This window comes from Apodemus sylvaticus, chromosome 4, assembly GCF_947179515.1.
Source record: "Apodemus sylvaticus chromosome 4, mApoSyl1.1, whole genome shotgun sequence".
Taxonomy (NCBI): Eukaryota; Metazoa; Chordata; class Mammalia; order Rodentia; family Muridae; genus Apodemus; species Apodemus sylvaticus.
The window spans coordinates 60088893-60108255 of record NC_067475.1 but is presented as its reverse complement, the minus strand read 5'-3'; the positions used below and the strand labels follow the sequence as shown (position 1 = coordinate 60108255).

Genomic DNA, 19363 nt, shown 5'->3' with positions numbered 1-19363 from the left:
TATGGACGGTTGTGAGATACCCTATGGTTGCTGGGATTTGAACTCTGGACCTTCGGAAGAGCAGTCAGTGCTCTTAACTGCTGAGCCACCTCTCTAGCCCCCGGTTTTCAATTTCTATACATCTTTTTCCTTCTCTGGGTCCTTCCTTAAAAGGCAAGAAGCCCTCAAAGTCAGACACCATATTTTATTCAGATTTATATCCCCATTGCTTACTAGATATGTGGTACATTAAAATGTTTATTATATATTTGCAAAAGTAATCAAGCCCTACGACAGGCAGACTCCTAACCAGCTGTGCTGCTCTTGAGAAAATTCTGTATGTTAAACTTCAAGTATAGCCAGCAACAGTATTTCTTCATGAATAGTTGAGTAATCCTGAGGGTAGGGAGCATTTCTCAATCAGTTTAGTAGTTACCCGGGGAGGTATATAATTTTTTCATTATTTTTATTTAAGGCCAAAACTGAAACTTCTCTCACAATTGGGATATATGCTTTAAGATAGCCATTTTCCTCTTTTAAGAACCCTTAATTTTAGGAACAAGCAAATAAATTATTTAACAAAATCTGTTTTTTTTTTTATAAGAAAAGCTGATTTTCATAAACTATCCCTTTAAAAGCAACTTCAAGAGAGTCCCAAAAATATTGTATACTATTGTAGAATAACTAGAAAGAGCAAACAGCTGGCTTTTTAATGTACCTATTTAAGGCACAGCAATCCTAAATTCACTTAGCAAGTATTTATTGACTCCCTCTTTTCCAGGCATTTTGGAGGCACTTGAGATAAAGCCCTCAGAAATAAAGAGCCTTGTTATGGCAGAACCTACACTCTAGCAGAAAAGCAGTAAAAATGAAAAGGAATAAACATGGACACCGTGAAATCTATATTAGGAGACAATTAAGTGGAATAGTGTTCCTCTTGCACTTAAAACCACCAATTCCAGGAAAGGGGAAATTATCTGAAATGTAAATAAAGAATATATCTAATAAAAAAAAAAAACCCATTCAAGAGCTCTTTCCTGAGATCAGAATCAAGTTTACAGCAGCTCAACACCGCCCCCACCCTCTGCCTTCCCAGCCTCCTTGCATACTGTCTGTCACACTGGCTGCTGCTTCTCTGACAAAGCTTCCTCCTACTTTGCTTCTTAAAAATATTTATTTACTTATTTATATATATATGTGTGTGTGTGTGTGTGAGCCTGAGTGTATATATGTGTTCCACGTGTGTGTAGGAGCCCTCAGAGGTGAGAAAAGGCATTGAATCCCCTGGAACTAGAGCTACAGGTGGTTATTGTTAGTATTCTGTCTAAGCTCCACCCCATAATTACCTGGCAACAGCCAGGTATGCCCTGCCCCATAGACCTGGCCCACTATAAAAGAGGCTACTTGCCCCTCCTCTCTCTCTCTCATCACTCTTGCCTCTAAGCACTCTGACCTCTGCCCCTTGGGCTCTCCTCCCCTCCCCCTTCTCCCCACGAGGTCATGACAGCCCTCCACTTCTCTATTCTCTCTCTCTCTCTACCTCTCTAATTCCCATCCTCTGCCCTGAATAAACTATTCTATACCATGTCTATGTGCATGTGGAGAAGGGGAGGGGGGCAAAAGGTGCCTGGGCATGGGCCCGCCTAGGTACCTCCTTCCCCCACACCACCATGCCACACTCTCTAAACCCTTTTCTCTCTTTTTATGACCCCATCAGTTATGAACCACCACGTGGGAGATGGGAATTGAACCCCTGTCCTATTAAAGAGAACCTGTGCTCTTAGCTATTGAGCAGGTCCTCCTCTTTTTTTTTTTTTCTCCCTCCAGCCCTCTTAAGAGTTTCTTTTTGTTGTTTGTTTTGTTTTGTTTTTTCAAAACAAGGTTTCTGTGTAACCCTGGCTGTCCTGGAACTCACTCTGTAGACCAGGCTGGCCTCAAACTCAGAGATCTGCCTGCCTCTGCCTCCAGAGTGCTGGGATTAAAGGGATGTGACACAACTGCCCAATCCTTAAGGGTTTCTTTGGGAGTTGGTTTAGGAGTTCACATTTGTGTGTGTGTGTGTGTACATTATGAGGGATATATAAGCAATAGCATATTTTAATACAGAATACACTGGGATGTGACAGATTTAATTAATGACAAAGCTGGGGGGGGGAGGGTTGAGAATTTAAGAGTGAGGAGGGTTGACAAGCTCATTCTTTCTTCTTTTTTTTTTTTTTTATTTTTATTTTTTGGAGATAGGGTCTTTCTACAGAGCTGTGGCTGTTTTGGAACTCACTATGTACACCAGGCTGCTTCTCCCTCCTGCATGCTGGGTGCTGGGATTAAAGGTGTGGATCACCAGGCCAGCTGCGAGGTTCAATTTTAAATAAGATAACCCTAGTAGGTTTTACAGGAAAGGTGAAACCTGCACAAAGACTGGAAAATAATGAGGAACTTCAAAGAATTTGATTCACTAAGCATGAATGGAAGAGAAAGGGGGCCGCTCGCTCACCAATCTTTATGTTGTGTTGTGGGAACTGTCGGATTAGCTGGACAATCTGCTGAGCAGCTTCTTGTCGGGAAGGAAGAACCAGGGCTGGATTGCAATTAGTGTTGTCTAGATATAAAGTATGAATCTGTTTTCCCAGTATCAGAGCGGGCTCCTTCAGCATGGATGGTGTATATCGAAAATCGCCTGGAAGAATAATATATGGGGTGTGAGAAGATAAGCCCCTCCTACCTTCGGTAACAGATGGGGATTGTTTACTGGTTTATGCAAAACCTGTGTCCTGGCACTGAACTGTACAGTTTAGCTTCTCGGTGAAAATGTCTCTGCCCTACTCTTGGGGATTCTTTGTTTGATGTTTTTCATGTGAGACAGGGTTTCTCTACATAGACTGGGTGTTCTAGAACTCACTAAGTAGACCAGGCTGGCCTTGAACTCAGACAGATCAGCCAGCCTCTGCCTCTGTTGGGATTAAAGGCGTGCACCACCATACCTCTCTTGCTCTTGTGATTTTACTTGCTCTTGTGATTTTACTTAACAAAGTAAAGGATGGATGGTCAACGAGTAGGAAATCAGTTGGAAAGGGTCACTGTGCCTGTGCAGGATACAGCTATCTTTATGGGAGGAGGCAGCTACAACGAGTGAGGGATGCCCTGGGAGGCTCACCTGTGTAGAGGATTGTTCCAAAGTATCCTTCAAAGAGAAACATGACAGAACCAGGACAGTGATTGGCATCTATGAGGGTTACAGTCATGGTTTCTTGCCCAATTTCATCTAGAGGTAATACATGGCTCTCACCAACCTCCAGGGCTCGGATCCACTGCTTAGACACCTGAGGAAAACAGTCGGTCACCCTAGTAACCACAGACTTCCCTCCTGGATCAGGGACTAACATTCATTAAGGAAAGCTGACCACGTTCTGAACCACTCTCATGTAAGCTATTATAGGAATTCCCAAGAAATCTTTCCTTCCTCTTCTGACTTCCACCCTTTGTACAGATTTAAATTCTGAATCTGAAAACATTCTAAACAAAGGTTCTCAAACTTTCTCCTATCATAATAATCCCAGCCATGGGTGAGAAACAACTGTCAGGAAAAAATTCCAGTCTCACACCAGCCACTTCTACTGACTCAGACAAGATGAGGAGACGTTCGACAATATGTGTTTTAACCTAGTACATTAGATGAATTGTTGGGGTGGTCGATGAGTGTTGGGGATCTAACAGGGTTCTTGTACACATTAAACAAGTGTTCTATCACTGAACAGTCTGGTAGATTCCTAAAAGCAAACTAGGAAAACACCGATCTACTGTTTATGAAAAGATAGGAATAATTTCCTTGTCTAAACTTACAGATAAAAACCTCCAGTCAGTTAACTAGAGGCCAGTCTTATTCTGGGATCAATTCCCACATTTGTAAAAATTCAGTCCTTGTGTCTCCCACTTGGTGATCCCCAAGCTGAGACGGATCAGAAGTCCCCACCCCGATTCCTGGACTAAGTCTCTGAGACCAAATCCAGCCCCAATACCTGCAGGCGACGTTGCAGGAGGTGGGCAGTGATGGGCGAGCAGTAGAGGGGCCGTGCCCACGTGCTAGACAGGCCCACCGTGTGGTCACAGTGCATGTGGGATAAGAAGAAGAGCCGCGCGCTACCAGCACGGCGCAGGCTCCAAAAGTCCACAGCAATGGGCGTTTGGGGGATTACGACCCCGTTCATGGTGACAGAGTTGAGGAGTCACCCAGTGAGGTCTTCAAGGGAACCGCAGTCCTGAGTGAGGCTTCCACGACAGCGTTCCAATGACACATGGACTCAAGAACAAGTCCAGAAGCCCTAAAGGAAAACCATGCCAGAAATGAAAGAAATAGACAGAGTGAGGTAAAAGAAAGTGGCCGCGCTCAGGACGGCCACGGTGAAAGCGCCCAACGCGGAAGACGCCCGGAGAGCATCACTCACAACCGCGCGCTGGAGTTCAGGCCCAGTTCGCACTTTGTCAAAGCGCGCGCGGCGGCGGCGGGGAGACAGACCCTAGTAGCCGATTTCCGATGGCCGGCCGCGGCTCCCTCTCTGCGAGCTGCGCGCCTGCGCAGAGGGGAGAACGTGAGGGGGCGGGGGAGGGCGTCCTGAGGTCGGTCCCCCCTGCACTCGGCGCTCGGCGCGACCCGGAAAGCAGCTCAGTGTGTTTCAGGTCGACGGGGCGGGATTTCCGCAGGAAGCTGGCTGGGGTGTTGTGTGTTGGCATCGGCCGCTGGAACTAGATCCCAGGGACGAGGCTGTGCAAGGTCTTTGGCCTTTCGCTAGTCGAGTATAAAATTCGTTAACTGGGCCTAGAGATAGTTGAGGAGATCTGCTGGGCAGAGCATGGCCTGCGGGTCTCGGGTCCGCTCCTGAAGGGTCGGGGCTCGCCCGAGGGCCGAGGGGTGAAGGATGAGTTCCGCTCTAGGGACAGGCACGGCAAAGTGACATCTCGCCTTTAGTGTTTTCACTGACTACATCTCCTTTATTCAGGCTCCCACATCGAAGTTAGAAGGAGCCCACGAGTTCCCTACGGGTCTGTGGAAACTGTCCCGTGACTGTTGGCGAAGATGCCTTACCTTGGCTCTGAGGACGTGGTGAAGGAACTGAAGAAGGCTCTGTGTAACCCTCATATTCAGGCTGATAGGCTGCGCTACCGGAATGTCATCCAGCGAGTTATTAGGTATCACTAGCCTACCATAGAATTCTAACTCCCACGCCCACATTCCCCCACCCTGCCCCCCTTTAATCCCCTTCGGAGCTCTCTATCCACAATCACTCTGAAAAAGTTAATAAAGGGCAGTTTTATCTTTTGGCCTTGAGGCTGCATTTCTAGATTGTCATCTCAGTCTCTCAGTCTCCCGTGGAACATCTTACCCAGTTGAGAGGTCTCCTTCATGCCACAGGCTCTCGTAATTGCTGCTGGCTCCTGGTTCAATGACTTACATAGTACAGTTATCCTTCCCCCACCCCACCCCCAAAGTTACAAACCTGTATACTTGGATAGTTCATCAAAGATATGGCCAACATAATACTATAATTTTTCTCCTCTTTAAACCTACTATTCTGCTTGTATTTGTGTTATGAATGTCACCAGGCACCCTACTAAGCATGGTAGTCAACCTTGAAGACATTGTCTACTGTCAAGTGGTATGAAAAATTCAAAATATCTATTTTTTGTTATTAAAGCTGTACTGTTGGCTCAGGCTGTCATTACCAAAGCCTTTTGTGGTAGTTTATTAATAAGTCTCCTCACTTCAGTTAGGATTATTTTCTATTATATATGTTTGCACACATAATCTGTAGGTGTAATTCCAAAATGTAGGTAGAACACAAAAGTCCCTTGGGTGCTTTTTTTAAAAATCGTGATCCAGGGATTGATTCTGATTTCATTAGGATGGGATAGAATCCAGGAACTGTATTGTAAATAAAGTCTCAGCTGATTGTAGTAGTTTGGTTCCACAACATTGGAAACAATCAGTGGAATGAAATCTAAACTTCTTATCATGTCATCCAAGGAACAAGAAGAATGTTCAGTTCTTGCTCATGCCTCAGAACAGGTATCATTAACTGTCACATTTTCCTGGTGAGCTGATTGTATTCTGTGAAGAAGCATTTTCTGACTTCCATAGTGGCATGTAGATGTAGTGACTTCCTGGTCTGTGTTTTGTATATTACTTCAAGTACTTACACTGGCGTTTTTAAAAATCTTTGATGGTCTTAGCTGCCTTCTTAGTTGATGTTAAGTTCCTTAATGTCTGAAGCTATACCTATTCTGTTTTTTGTTTATTTGTTTTTATTTTGTTTTGAGACATCCTATCCTGGGAACTTACTATGTAGTCCAAGATGGCTGTGAACTCAAAGAGATCCACCTGCCTCTGTCTCCTAAGTGCTGGGATTAAAGGTGTGGGTCACTATGCCCAGATTTTTTAAAAAAATGTTTATGAGCATTTTGCTTGCTTTGGTTTTGTTTTGTTTGTTTGTTTTTTCAAGGTAGGGTTTCTCTGTATTGCCCTGGCTATCCTGGAAATCACTCTGTAGACCAGGCTGGCCTTGAACTCAGAAATCTGCCTGCCTCTGCTCCTAAGTACTGGGATTAAAGGTGTGTACCACCACTGCCCGGCTTCATTTTTGCTTGCATATGTAGATATACTACAAGTATGCCTTGTACCTGGTGTCTGTGTATGTCAGAAAAAGGCATTAGATCTCCTAGAGCTATATTTACCAATGATTGTGAGCTATCATGTGAGTGCTGGGAATTGAACCCAGCTCTTTTGCAAGAACAACAACAAAATGCATCTTAACCATTGAGCTCTCTCTAGTGTGTACCTTCTTATAGATGATGTTCCCATATCATATCTCTGGAATGTTAAAGTTGGGTATACTATTGCCATATCACCTCATTGAAATGTACTAAGGATTCAACTCTGTATTTGTGTAAAAATATAGAGTAACAGTTGCAGGCATATAATAGGAAGTTTTGTGTAATGTAATAGATAAAGTAGACCCAACTGCATTTCTCTAAAAGCTCATAATTTAGTTAGATAGCTGGAACATATGTAAATAAACATCTTCTTACAGATTGGGAATTGTGTGTTTTACTTTGTGCTTTGTGTATTTGTTACAGGCACATGACACAGGGCTTGGACATGTCTGATGTTTTCATGGAAATGGTGAAGGCCAGTGCCACTGTAGATATTGTTCAGAAAAAGTTGGTTTATCTGTACATGGGCACATATGCACCTTTAAAACCAGATTTGGCACTCTTGGCCATCAATACACTCTGCAAAGACTGCTCAGACCCCAACCCAATGGTGCGAGGACTAGCACTACGGAGCATGTGTAGCCTCAGGTGAGTGCTTCGCTACCCCGGTCCTCAGTGGCTGGTGAACATAAGAGGCCATAGAGCAGATTTGTAGTGAGAGCAGCTTAAGTTCCTGAATACTAAAGAAGTACTGCTCTACTATGAACTCCGATTTTCAGCCATTACTTTGACTTTCCAAACTATAGCTCATGGTTTTCTTAAAGGTGATTTTCCTTTATCTTGGTAAAATAGTTCCAAGTTTTGGTTAAAAACGTTTAATGAATCATTACTATAACAATTTGTGCTGGGTGTGCAGCATCATTCAAATGAAAAGTCAAATTATGCCTTATTAAATTTGATAGAGGCTTTCTCCAATTTCTTTTGATCTAGTAGATATACATTCAAGTATGAACTACTAAATTGTATTTAAACTAAACCTCTGACGATTGAGGAAGAACTTAATTTTGTCAAAACTAGTATTTCAAGATCTGGATGACTCCAGGATGTGTCTCTTAGGATGCCTGGGGTACAGGAATACATCCAGCAGCCTGTTGTCAATGGTCTGCGGGATAAGGCTTCATATGTTAGAAGAGTGGCAGTCCTGGGCTGTGCCAAGATGCATAATCTTCACGGAGACTCTGAAGTGGGTAAGATCATCCACCATGCTCAATATTTATTTGTGTCTCTATTATGTATATAATTTTGGAAAAACACTATGTTTCTTGGTAGAAAATAATGATAATAATGTATCTATACTACTATGCGTGTCTCTAAATGGGCTCCTATTTTCAGTCTTCAAAAGAAGTTTATTTCTTGGTCTAAACACCCTCTCATATCCAAAATGATGTTAACTGGTACTGCCTTTCTTGTTTCTTTTAGCAGAGATGTAGCTTTGTCTGACCAGAGCTGTTACTCTGGTTCTATTACTATGACTCAAGGTTTTCTTTATCTGTAATCTTTGATCTCTGTTTTAGATGGTGCTATAGTCAATGAGTTATACAGTCTTCTGCGTGACCAGGATCCAATTGTGGTTGTGAACTGTCTGAGATCTCTAGAGGAAATTTTAAAACAGGAAGGAGGCGTTGTCATTAATAAGCCCATTGCCCACCATCTCTTAAATAGGTTCGGATACTGTTTTGTTTTTTTATGAGATATGAATCATGGTAGGATTTTGTTGATGTATTAAACTAAGCCTTCCTTTATTATTGTGTATGATGGGGTGGTGGTGGTGTGGATTTGGGTATATGTGTACCTAGCGTAAGTGTGAAGGTCAGTAGACAACTTAGAGGAGTTGGTTCTCTCCTTCCACTTTTAAGTGGGTTCCAGAAATAGAACTCAAATTGTTAAACTTATACAGCAAACAATTTTACCCACTGAACCATCTCACTGGCCCAGAAGTAACTTCAAGCTTACCACAATTATCAATTGCCTTATATTTCACTGAGAGAGTTTTTTTCATCTGACTTACTATTTCTTGATATGTAAAGATAGTAGAAATGTGCTGTGGAGATAGATTTGTTCTGCAGTACCTGTTATGTCCCCCAAGCTAAGCCAGTTATTTATCTTAAAATTTAGAAAATCTGGGGTCTCAGGGAGGTGGCGCAGAGGTACTTGCTGCTCTTCAGAGGAGGTCCAATTTCAGTTCTCACCATCCATGTGCTGACACAACTTCCTGGGACACCAGTTTCAGGGGATCCAATACCCCTCTTCTGGCCTCCTAGGGTACCAGGTATACACATAGTACATTAAATGTAGGTAAAATACTCAAACACATAAAATAAAAATAAGTAAATATTGGGAAAATATTGAAAGCTTGCAATTGGAGGTATAGTATAGTTTAGCAGTAAATACTTGATAGCATATATGAGACCTGAGTTCAGTCTCCAGTGCTAGAAAATAATTAATGTAGAGACTTTGTATCTGATTTATATTGATCATATCTTCAGTTTTAAATAGGTATCCCTTGTGCCATAACCGTATCTTGGACTTCCTTTTTAATATTAATTTTTTTATTTTTAACTGTGTGTATGTAGATATGTGCACATGGCAGGTACTCCCAAAGGCAAAGGGGGTTGGAGCCTCCTGCAGTGGAACTGATAGGTGGTTGCCAGGCACCTGATGTGGTTGGTTGCCAGGGATCAAACTCAGATCCTGGGGAAGAGTAGTACATGTTCTTTCTAGCTTTGTAGAATTAAATTATTTTGTGTGCACAAGTACACGTCTGTGCATGTGCATGTGTGTGTGCCTGTTCCATGCAAGCATGGGTCATGGCGTATGTGTAGAAGTCAGAGGACAGCTTTTGGTAATTGTTTCTTCCACCGTGTGAGCTCTGGAGATTGAGCTCAGGTCAGCAGGCTGGATAGCAAATGCTCTTCCACCAAGTCATCACTGTAGTCTTTGCTATGGAATGTAAAGCCCATTTTTTTCAGTGTAAAAAGAATTTAATTGTGGCACAATCTATTTGTAAGAATTCCCTCCCTTCTTTGTTATGATTTGTTTCATGGCAGTTGTATGAAGAATGTTCCATTTGGTATTAAAATAGTGCTTTTGTCTTGATTGTCAGAATGTCAAAACTGGACCAGTGGGGCCAGGCTGAAGTACTGAACTTCCTGCTACGCTACGAACCCCGCAGTGAGGAGGAACTGTTTGATATTCTCAATTTGTTGGACAGCTATCTCAAGAGCAGCAGCACCGGCGTGGTGATGGGAGCCACCAAACTCTTTCTGATTTTGGCAAAAAAGTTCCCCCACGTACAAACTGACGTGCTCGTACGAATCAAGGGGCCCTTGCTGGCTGCCTGCTCTGCAGAGAGCCGTGAGCTCTGTTTTGCTGCTCTCTGCCATGTCCGTCAGGTCTTGCATAGTTTGCCAGGTCACTTTAGCAGTCACTACAAAAAGTTCTTTTGCTCTTACTCGGAACCCCACTACATCAAGCTGCAGAAGGTGGAGGTGCTGTGTGAGCTGGTGAATGACGAGAACGTGCAGCAGGTGCTGGAGGAGCTGCGCGGCTACTGCACTGATGTGTCTGCTGACTTTGCACAGGCTGCCATCTTTGCCATAGGTAAGTACCTGATAGCTTCCTGTCTTAGGACTTCAGGTCAGCCAGCTGCAGAGCTGTAGCCAGGGAATCCATAGGAGACAGGAGTAAATGAGCCTTGATTCAAAGGCGAAGTATCATGCTTTGGGCTGAGTCATGACTTGAGTCAGTGGTTGCATACATAGGAAAAGAGTGGTTTGGTTTTAATCAAGGCAGAAGTTTCTCAAGATAGACAGTATAGATAATTTGAACATCAAACAATACTTAAACTGTTTACTGTGTTTATGTTACCTTTTATCCAGACCGTTTTCATGTATATCATCTTATGATCTTGTAAGGCAGTAAGAAACTTAGCTACAAAAGGATTACCAAGTGGCCAAAAGATCATATAGTTTCCAAACTGAGTGAATCTCTGCTGTCGTAACTAAAAGTCCACTGCTTCTACTACAGGCTTTGTATAGTGCTAAGTGTAGACCAACATGGAGTAATCCCTTAATTTTAGAGATTTTCTGACTGCTCTGTTTGGAACTTAAAAGGCTAGAAATATTCAAAATGTGAAAAGGCTGGCAAACTGAGATTGAGAGGGCTAAGACTCATGAGGATGAGGAACTCTCAGAAATTACTAGGGTCAATGAAGATAGGAAAAGTTCTTGAACTTAAAGATCGTCAATCAGGTACCTGCAGTAGGAGATTGCTGTTCTGGTGTGTTCCCTCCAGAAGGGTGTCTCAGTCAAACGTGGGACGAGCCTGTGGTTCTTGTGCCCAAGAGACTGAAGCAGGAAAATCCCATGTTCAAGGCCAACCTAGGTGATGCAGCAAGACCCTGTCTCCAACAAACAGACTACAAAACTCAAAACTCAGAAAGACTTTGTTACTTTGCTTTCAGCCTTCTGCTATGGGAATTGTTTTCCCCCCAGGAAGTTTCTTTTGGTCAGGTGAAAAAAAACCCAACTTGGATTCATTTTAAACATTATTCCCAGTGCAGCAGACTTACATTCTTTCTTAATTGTATCTTGTGATTTTTTTTCTTTTAAAGATATCTTTGGTCAGTGTATTAGTCATTTTTCTTGTTCTGGTAACCATAATAGCTGATTAGAAACTACTTAAGGGGGGGCTGGAGAGATGGCTCAGCAGGTAAGAGCACTGACTGCTCTTCCAAAGGTCATAAGTTCGGATCCCAGCACCCACATGGTGGCTCACAACCATCCCTAAAGAGATATGACGCCCTCTTCTGGTGTCTGAAAACAGCTACAGTGTACTTACATATAATAAATAAATAAATTTAAAAAAAAAAAGATTAAAAAAAAAAAAGAAACTACTTAAGGAGAGAAGAGTTTATGCTGGCTTGCAGTGGGAGGGGTACAGTCTGCCATGGCAGGCGTGTGAGGTAGCTGGTCGCATTGCATCTTCATTCATGATGGTGGCAAATCCAGGCAAGACGATAGTGAAGATTAACCACCATCGACATCTTTGTCTTTTTAATTTGTTATTCTCCCCCACCACCACCCACAAATAGGGTTTCTCTATGTAGCTCTGGCTGTCCTGGAACTAGCTCTGTAGTTCAGACTGGCCTGGAATTCACAGATATCTGCCTGCCTCTGCTTTACAAGTGGTAGGATTTAAAAAGTGCATCACCACCACTAAGCTGGTACTCATTTATTTATTTTATGTATATAAGTACACTGTCACTGACACACCAGAAGAAGACATCAGATCCCATTACAGATGGTCATGAGCCACGTGGTTGCTGGGAATTGAACTCAGGACCTCTGGAAGAGCAGCCAGTGTGCTCTTAACCTCAGCCATCTCTCCAGCCTGTTATTCATTTTTAAAACAGTCTTGCTATTTAGTCCAGACTTGCCTCTAACTTGTAACCCTCCTGCTGCAGTCTCTCAATGCTAGGATTACAGGTGTGCGACTGTCACTTTGTCTTTGACTAATGGGAAATGATTTTAGAATGACATGCTAGAATTTCACATTTCCTTCCTCTTTAGGTAGCATTGCCAAGACTTACACAGATCAATGTGTGCAGATTCTAACAGAGTTGCTGGGACTTCGACAAGAACATATCACTACAGGTAATGCCTGCCTTCCTAGAATTTTTCTCTTCTTTTCTCTTCTTTTCTTTTCTTTTCTTTTCTTTTCTTTTCTCTTCTTCCCCCCTCTCTCTTCTTTCTTTGTTTCCTTCCTTTCTTTTTCTTTTTTTTCTTCTTTTTTGTAAGTACCTAGATAACAGTAGTTGTTTAAAGAAATCATCTTTGTGTTAAATGAATTTCATATATATAGGTTAAACGTGTCCTTGCATCCTCATCTGTTGCTCTGAGAAGTGTGGGCTCTGTAGATTTAAAGGGGAGGACTTCTGGCTGTTAGGAGTGGTTGGGGCTGTGCTGTAGGTAATGAAGGCACTGGGAAAGACAGCTCACTTCCCCCTTTGCTTCATCCAGCTTCCAAGGCAAAAGTGAGGCAAGGAGGGCTAGTAGAGTGCAAAGTGGAGGGCTAGCTGCCTTGTACTCAGGCTTATGTGAATGCAGTACTGCATTCTGTCAGTGTCTGTCAGCAGCTCTATCTACCCACGTTCATCCACAGTGTTATATTTACAAAAAGCTTCTGGATTTATTCACTTACCTTCATGTCAACTTGATGTGTATAAAATTTAAGTGTATTGACCATTTTTCAATTAATTAATAACCTCTCCAAAACCTGTTTTACAGAAATTCAGTCAGAAATCTAATCTGAATACGCAACTCTTCCTAAGATTCTTCTCTGCATGGAGTCTCTAATCTTGTTCTTTTGTGTCCTGGGCTGTATTATAGTGGTGGTGCAGACTTTCCGAGACCTGGTCTGGTTATGCCCTCAGTGTACTGAAGCTGTGTGTCAGGCCCTGCCTGGCTGTGAGGAGAACATTCAAGACAGTGAGGTAGAATCTAACTCCTTTTACTTCTAATCATAGAAGGGATTATAGGACCCTGCCTTCTGAAATGGAATCTGTATTTGGTTTGGTTTTGTTGTACCGAGGATCAAACTTTTGCTAAGTAAACATTTGTACAACTGAGCTATTCTCTAGCCCTGAAATGGAACCTACTTACTCTTTTTAAAATCCTGACTCAGAAACTCAGGTGTCCTTATGTCTCAGGTTCTCCGGGGCATAAATAGCACATAAGTTATGAAAGAAGGCTTGTCTATAGTTTCAATACCACTGTCTTCTTGAATAATTATGAGTCAGGTTTACACCATAGAATTTTTTTGTTGGTGATAGTTCTTTTATTTGTTAATTTTCAAGATAGGTGAAGTTGGTTTGGCCTAATGCTGCTTGTGTTATAATGTTAATTTTGGCTCCCAAAACTGCTTACACAGTGTCTGTGCAGAAGACACTAAGGGGCCCTGCCCCCAGTTGGTTTTGATTGGTAAAGATGCCAGCAGCCAATGGCTGGGCAGGACAGACAGAAGTGGGACTTTTAGGGTTCCTCAACTTGGGAGAGAGGACAGGAAGAAGCAGAATCACCATGAGAGAGATGTAGGACAGGCCAGCCATGCAAGAATTCAGATAAATGGCACTAGTGGCCACTTCCTCATTGGGTGTGGGGTAGCAGAGATGAAATACAGATTTTAAAAGATGTTAACTCTGGCACACACCTTTGATCCCAACAGGGAGGCAAAAACTGATGGGTCTTTGTGAACTGGAGGACAGTCAGAGCCACATAGTCAAAAAAGAGCTAAGCAAACAAGAAACAGGAAACCTTAGACTGGACAAAAGACCCCCACATTGAGAAGGCCTAAATTATTGCTTAATCAACATTGGCTAACAAAAGTTTTAAGTTTCCCTTTGTGTATTATAACATTTCATTTTGTTGATTTCCTTTTGTTTGTTTGTTTTTTAAGACAGTGTCATATAGTCCAGGCTGTCCTCAAAGTCCCTAAGTTGCTGACTTTGAGAGGGTTATAGATGTGACCCATCATCCCTAGATGTTTTGTGTGTGACACTGGGCATCTATTGAACTCAGGGCCTCATACCTGCTAAGCCAGCATTCTGCCAGTGGCCCTGCATCCCTAGGCCCAAGTCCATGTGCATTAGAATGTCATTCTTGTTTGTTTTAGAGAAGTAGTGGAGTAGGACACATAGTGCAAGTTGACACCAATGAAAGAGCATAGCTTATCTGCTTGCTGTGGGGAAGAGCAACTGGTGACTGTCTCCCATGTCCTATTTTTGAGAAGCCACATATTAAGCATCTATTTATTCCTAGGGGAAACAGGCACTTATTTGGTTGCTTGGAGTCCACGGGGAAAAAATCCCCAATGCTCCTTATGTGTTGGAGGACTTTGTGGAAAATGTGAAGTCAGAGACATTTCCTGCTGTTAAGATGGAGCTACTGACTGCACTAATGCGCCTTTTCCTCTCGCGCCCTGCTGAGTGCCAGGACATGCTGGGACGGCTGTTGCATTACTGCATAGGTAGGTTTTTCAGAGGATAATACTTGCTGAGACCCATGCTGAGAGTTCCCCCAGCTTTGTTTGGTAAGTCCTGTTTGGAAATGATACCCTCTGAATTATCTCTCCTTCCTCCCCCCCCCCCCCCCTGTCCTCTTATGGTTGGCACAGAGACTGGAAGAGAATAGGGCAGTTTACTCAATAAAACTCAATGAGGTTTAACCCAATTCATTGTTTTCTCTCAGAGGAAGAAAAGGACATGGCTGTACGAGACCGGGGTCTCTTCTATTACCGCCTCCTGTTAGTTGGCATTGATAAAGTGAAGCAGATCCTGTGTAGTCCTAAGTCTGACCCTTCTCTTGGACTTTTGGAGGATCAGCCAGAGCGACCAGTAAATAGCTGGGCTTCAGACTTCAATACACTGGCGCCAGTGTATGGCAAAGCCCACTGGGCAACTATCTCTAAATGCCAGAAGGTAGAGCTTCATCGCCTTGAGCTTCCCCACAATGCATCCTTTGCCACATCAGGTAAAAATAGTGTTTACCTTACATCTTGTCATGGTAAAGCATTCCACCACCCCTTGTGGTGACTGGTGGAAAGAAAAATTCTGTAGTTCAATTTCAGACTGTTGCCTAAATTTGAATCCTTTGTGGGCATGAGGGGAATTCATCATTGCTTATATAAGCCATTTGTCTGAAGACAGAAGCCACAGTATAAATGTCTTTCATTTTTGATGTTTAAGAGACAGCCAATATGGCTTTGAGCTGGCTATGTACCCAAGACTTCTCTTGCTTAACTGCCTGATTCTCTTGCTTTCAAAACCCTCCACCCTGAGTGCTGGGAGTATTTTGAAATGTGAGGTTAAAATGCTGATTAAGAGCATCTCTTATAAAAGCTTTCTCACTTTTCTAGGACACTTGATTTCTGAAGAGAACAAAGAAGGAGTCGAAGAACCCGATTCTGAAGCTTTCATGCTGGTCCCCAATCTCCAGCTCACTGCTGAATATTTTGAGAAAACATGGCTTAGCCTCACAGTCACTTACCAGCAGGTGTTTCCTTGGCAGGGAGAAGTTCAGCCTGACACTCTACAAATGGCTCTAAAAGTAGTGAACATTCAGACCATCGCCATGAGCAGAGCTGGTGCCCAGCCCTGGAAAGCCTACCTCAGTGCTCAGGATGATGCGGGTGCTCTCTTCTTAACTGAATTGCTACTGAAGCCCGAGAACTCAGAGATGCAAATCTCCGTAAAGCAGAGTGAGGCGAGGACTGAGGCCCTGCATGGTTTTGTCTCTGTCCTGGAGACTGTGATTGGAACAGTTGGAGACATGAAATCTTAACAGAGTTTTGCTGCTTGCCTTGGATGAAATGAACAGTTGTTAGAGTTCCTTTAGTGTCTTAAAAGGCTTCTTGTAAGTCCATGAATGGACTTACAACTCCAAAAGAGAATGGGAAGTCTGGGAACCTGCCTTTCAAGCCTGTCAGGAACTGATCCCATTTTAAAAGGAGAATGTATACTGTAGTGTTGGTAGGAGATAAGAATGGGGTGAAGAAGCCAGGTGGTGGTGGCACACGCCTGTAATCCCAGCACTCTGGGAGGCAGAGGCAGATTTCTGAGTTCTAGACCAGCCTGGTCTACAGAGTGAGTTCCGGGACAGCCAGGGATGTGCAGAGAAACCCTGTCTCGAAAAAATCAACCCGCAAAAAAAAAGAATGGGGTGAAGATAGGCTGGGGACATTTCTCTGATCATTTTAGGGGTTATATTTATTAACTATGCCTGGCATTTGTGGAAGTTGATAGCTGTCGTCAGTTTTGAGTGTTTTTCTTGAGCATACTGTTCGTGCATTTCCAGGCATACTTTTTAGGTTAGGATCCAAAAGTCCCTTGTGTGACATCTAAAGTACCTTTTCAGTGTCCTGACTCACACCCCTGAAGCACTCTATTCTGACAAAGTGGTGTGCCAAAGAAGAAAACAGATAACTGGTCTGTTGCAGTTCTCTGAGTGTTCTTTCATACCCAGGCCTTAACATCTGTCTCTTGACTAGAACAGTTGCTCACTCTCATGCCTCAACACAGTGTGCTTTCCTTCGTTGTGAGGAAGGAAACATCTTTAGGATGTTTCCCTGTGGCATTCACTGTCTTCACTCAGGATCTTTATTCAAGCTGTGAAAGCTGCCATGCTGAGGCTGAGGCTGTAACTCAGTGGGTAGTGTACTTGATCAGCTAGCACAGGCCCCAGGTTCCATCTACACCACAACATCCAGCGGGGGATAGTGACCATGCCTGTAATCTTAGTGCTCAGGAGGAGGAGGAGCAGGGTGATTAGAAGTTCAAGGTCAGTATCAGCTACAGTAAGGTATTTGAGGCCAATTTAGGGTACATAGGACACTGTCAAGAGAAAAGGGGCCCTGACATGATAGCTTAGCCAGTAAGGTGCTTGCTGCTGAGCTGCAAGCCTGTGTCGGATACACTGAAGGAGAGAATAGGCTCCACATGTTATTCTCTGATATTCTCCACACGTATGCCATGGATATTCACAAAGTATGTTCCACTGCATGTAATACAAAAATATTTTTAAAAGTTGTTTTTAAATAGTCTGGCATGGTGGCTTAGTGGGTACAGCAGCTATAACTAAGCCTTGATGACCTGAAATTCATCCCCAGGAGAGAACTGGCTCCCAAAGGTCCTTGTCGGTCCTCCACTCATGTGCCACTCGTGTGTCCTGTGCGTACCCCTCCCCCCAAGTAAATAATAAATGTCAGAAAACAAAGTTGCGAGGCATACTTCTAACAGTTTTACTGCCATGGTTTCTTATTGCTTGTGCTCAGTTCTTATTTTATTTATGCTCGGCTGTATCTTATACAGTGATATCACTAATGCTATAATGCAACAGAAAGACAGCAAGCTAGAAGACCAAACTATCCAGAAAGAGGAAAATGAAACCTCAGTTAATCCCACATGGCTCAGATAAAGACATAGACAGATGTTCAGAGTATAAGGGCTGAGACATTAGCTTCAGAGTTGGCTTTATAAGTGATTTATCAGTCAGAATGAAGGGAAGCATTGCTTTGTCATCAGTGTTGTTTTAATTTCTTACTACATTAGGTGTGTGTTCATGTGCGTGCATGCACGTGTGTGCATGGTACTGTGTGGAGGTCAGAAGACAATTTGCCCATGGGTTCTGGGCATCTTCAGTGTTGGTAGTAATTGTCTTTGGCCACTCAGCCATCTCTCCAGCATTGCCATCAGAGTTTAATTTGTAAAAGAAATGTACATGTAGTTCCATGGATGACATGAAGTGATATGTACAGGATCCCATAGGAGGTTAGTAAAGAAGTTCATATGACAGATTTTTCCTATGAAAGCAGAAAACAAAGTGAGCTTAAGGTACATCTTTAAGGGCTTATGCTAGCATTTCATATTTAATTAGTAGTACTCACACTACTGTGTTTTTGTTTTTTTGAGATAAGGTCTGTCCTGGAACTTGTTATGTAGACCATTCTGACCTCAAACTCAAAAAAAAAAAAAAAAAAAAAAATCCTCCAACCTCTGCCTCTTACATGCTGGGATTAAAGGCTCGTGCCGTCCATCATGTCTAGTTAAATTATCTTCACAGATAATTTTTCACTCGAGACTTCTCTCAACTTCATAGAGTGAACAGTAAGTAATATTGAGTTGTTTAATAAGAAAGAGCCTATGTTTGGGGAGTTGTTTATTTAGAGGTCTTCCCAGCTGAATAATTGTAAGGACAGTGAAGGTATGAAGGCCTTTTTTCCTTATGTCTCTACAATACATTCGCCATCATATTTCTTAGTAAATATAATTGAATGAATAGCTATAAGTAACTAGCCTAAATTAGAATTAGTAGTAATTAGTACTAGTTATTAATTATTAATTAAAAAGTAATTAGAAGAATTAGGTCTTCTTAAAAATATTTATTTTGTGCATATATGTATGGGTGTGTATGAGTGCCAGGGTATGTGTTTAAAAGACAACTTATGGGAGTCATTCCTTGCCTTCCACTATGTGGGTGACAAGAATTGAACTCAGGACATCAGACTTGGCAGCAAACAGCTCTACTCACTGGACCATCTTGCTGGTCTCTAGACTAATCGTATTCTGTGACTGATGTTTGAAGTATGTTTTATTATATTCTATTAACTATTCAGAAAGTAATGGAATTCCATCTAGGCCAGGATTTTTTCTTTTCTTTTTTTTTTGGGGGGGTGGGGGGAGGCAAAGATTTATTTATTATTATATGTAAGCACACTGTAGCTGTCTTTTAGACACACCAACCAGAAGAGGATGTCAGATCTCATTAAGGATGGTTGTGAGACACTATGTGGTTGCTGGGATTTGAACTCAGGACCTTTAGGAAGAGCAGTCAGTGCTTTTACCCGCTGAGCCATCTCACCAGCCTGGGCTAGGATTTCTTAAAAGTGGCAGTATAAACTTTGGGGAGAGATAATAGCTAATCTTGGTTGTCAACTTGATGCACCTGGAAAAGGGAAATCACAGTTGAGGAATAGCCTCTGTCACATTAGCCCGTGGGCATGTCTGTGAGTGGGTTTCATGATTGCTAATTGACTCAGGAAGGCTCAGCCCACCATGGGCAGTGCC

General features: G+C 42.7%; 2 protein-coding genes across 6 annotated transcripts in view; one reads left to right on the top strand and one right to left on the bottom strand.

Annotated features, from left to right (window-relative positions):
• Hipk1 (homeodomain interacting protein kinase 1) overlaps positions 1-4474 on the bottom strand; it is a 71974-nt gene extending 67500 nt beyond the window's left edge. Inside the window, exons 1-3 of one of the 3 annotated variants that reach the window (XM_052179606.1) lie at positions 3996-4474; positions 3134-3299; positions 2474-2656 (exon numbers count right to left, since the gene is read on the bottom strand). In XM_052179606.1, the coding sequence (XP_052035566.1) occupies positions 2474-2656; positions 3134-3299; positions 3996-4184 (538 nt within the window). In that variant the 5' untranslated portion in view covers positions 4185-4474. The remainder of the gene's footprint in view (positions 1-2473; positions 2657-3133; positions 3300-3995) is intronic. The other 2 variants (XM_052179602.1, XM_052179601.1) reach the window with 2 other exon arrangements.
• Positions 4475-4572: 98 nt separating this feature from the next.
• On the top strand, positions 4573-17535 carry Ap4b1 (adaptor related protein complex 4 subunit beta 1). 3 transcript variants are annotated; one of them, XM_052179608.1, is made up of 11 exons: positions 4573-4642; positions 4974-5163; positions 7108-7332; positions 7801-7931; positions 8259-8406; positions 9848-10344; positions 12315-12398; positions 13134-13237; positions 14562-14769; positions 14991-15272; positions 15658-17535. In XM_052179608.1, the coding sequence occupies exons 2-11, from the start codon at positions 5051-5053 to the stop codon at positions 16080-16082; spliced, it is 2217 nt and encodes a 738-aa protein (XP_052035568.1). In that variant the 5' UTR covers positions 4573-4642; positions 4974-5050; the 3' UTR covers positions 16083-17535. The 3 variants fall into 3 exon arrangements, with proteins under 3 accessions (XP_052035568.1, XP_052035567.1, XP_052035569.1); XM_052179607.1 differs by lacking the exon at positions 4573-4642 and adding an exon at positions 4653-4747; XM_052179609.1 differs by lacking the exons at positions 4573-4642; positions 4974-5163 and having other exon boundaries at positions 7246-7332; positions 7762-7931.
• Positions 17536-19363: the final 1828 nt, after the last annotated feature.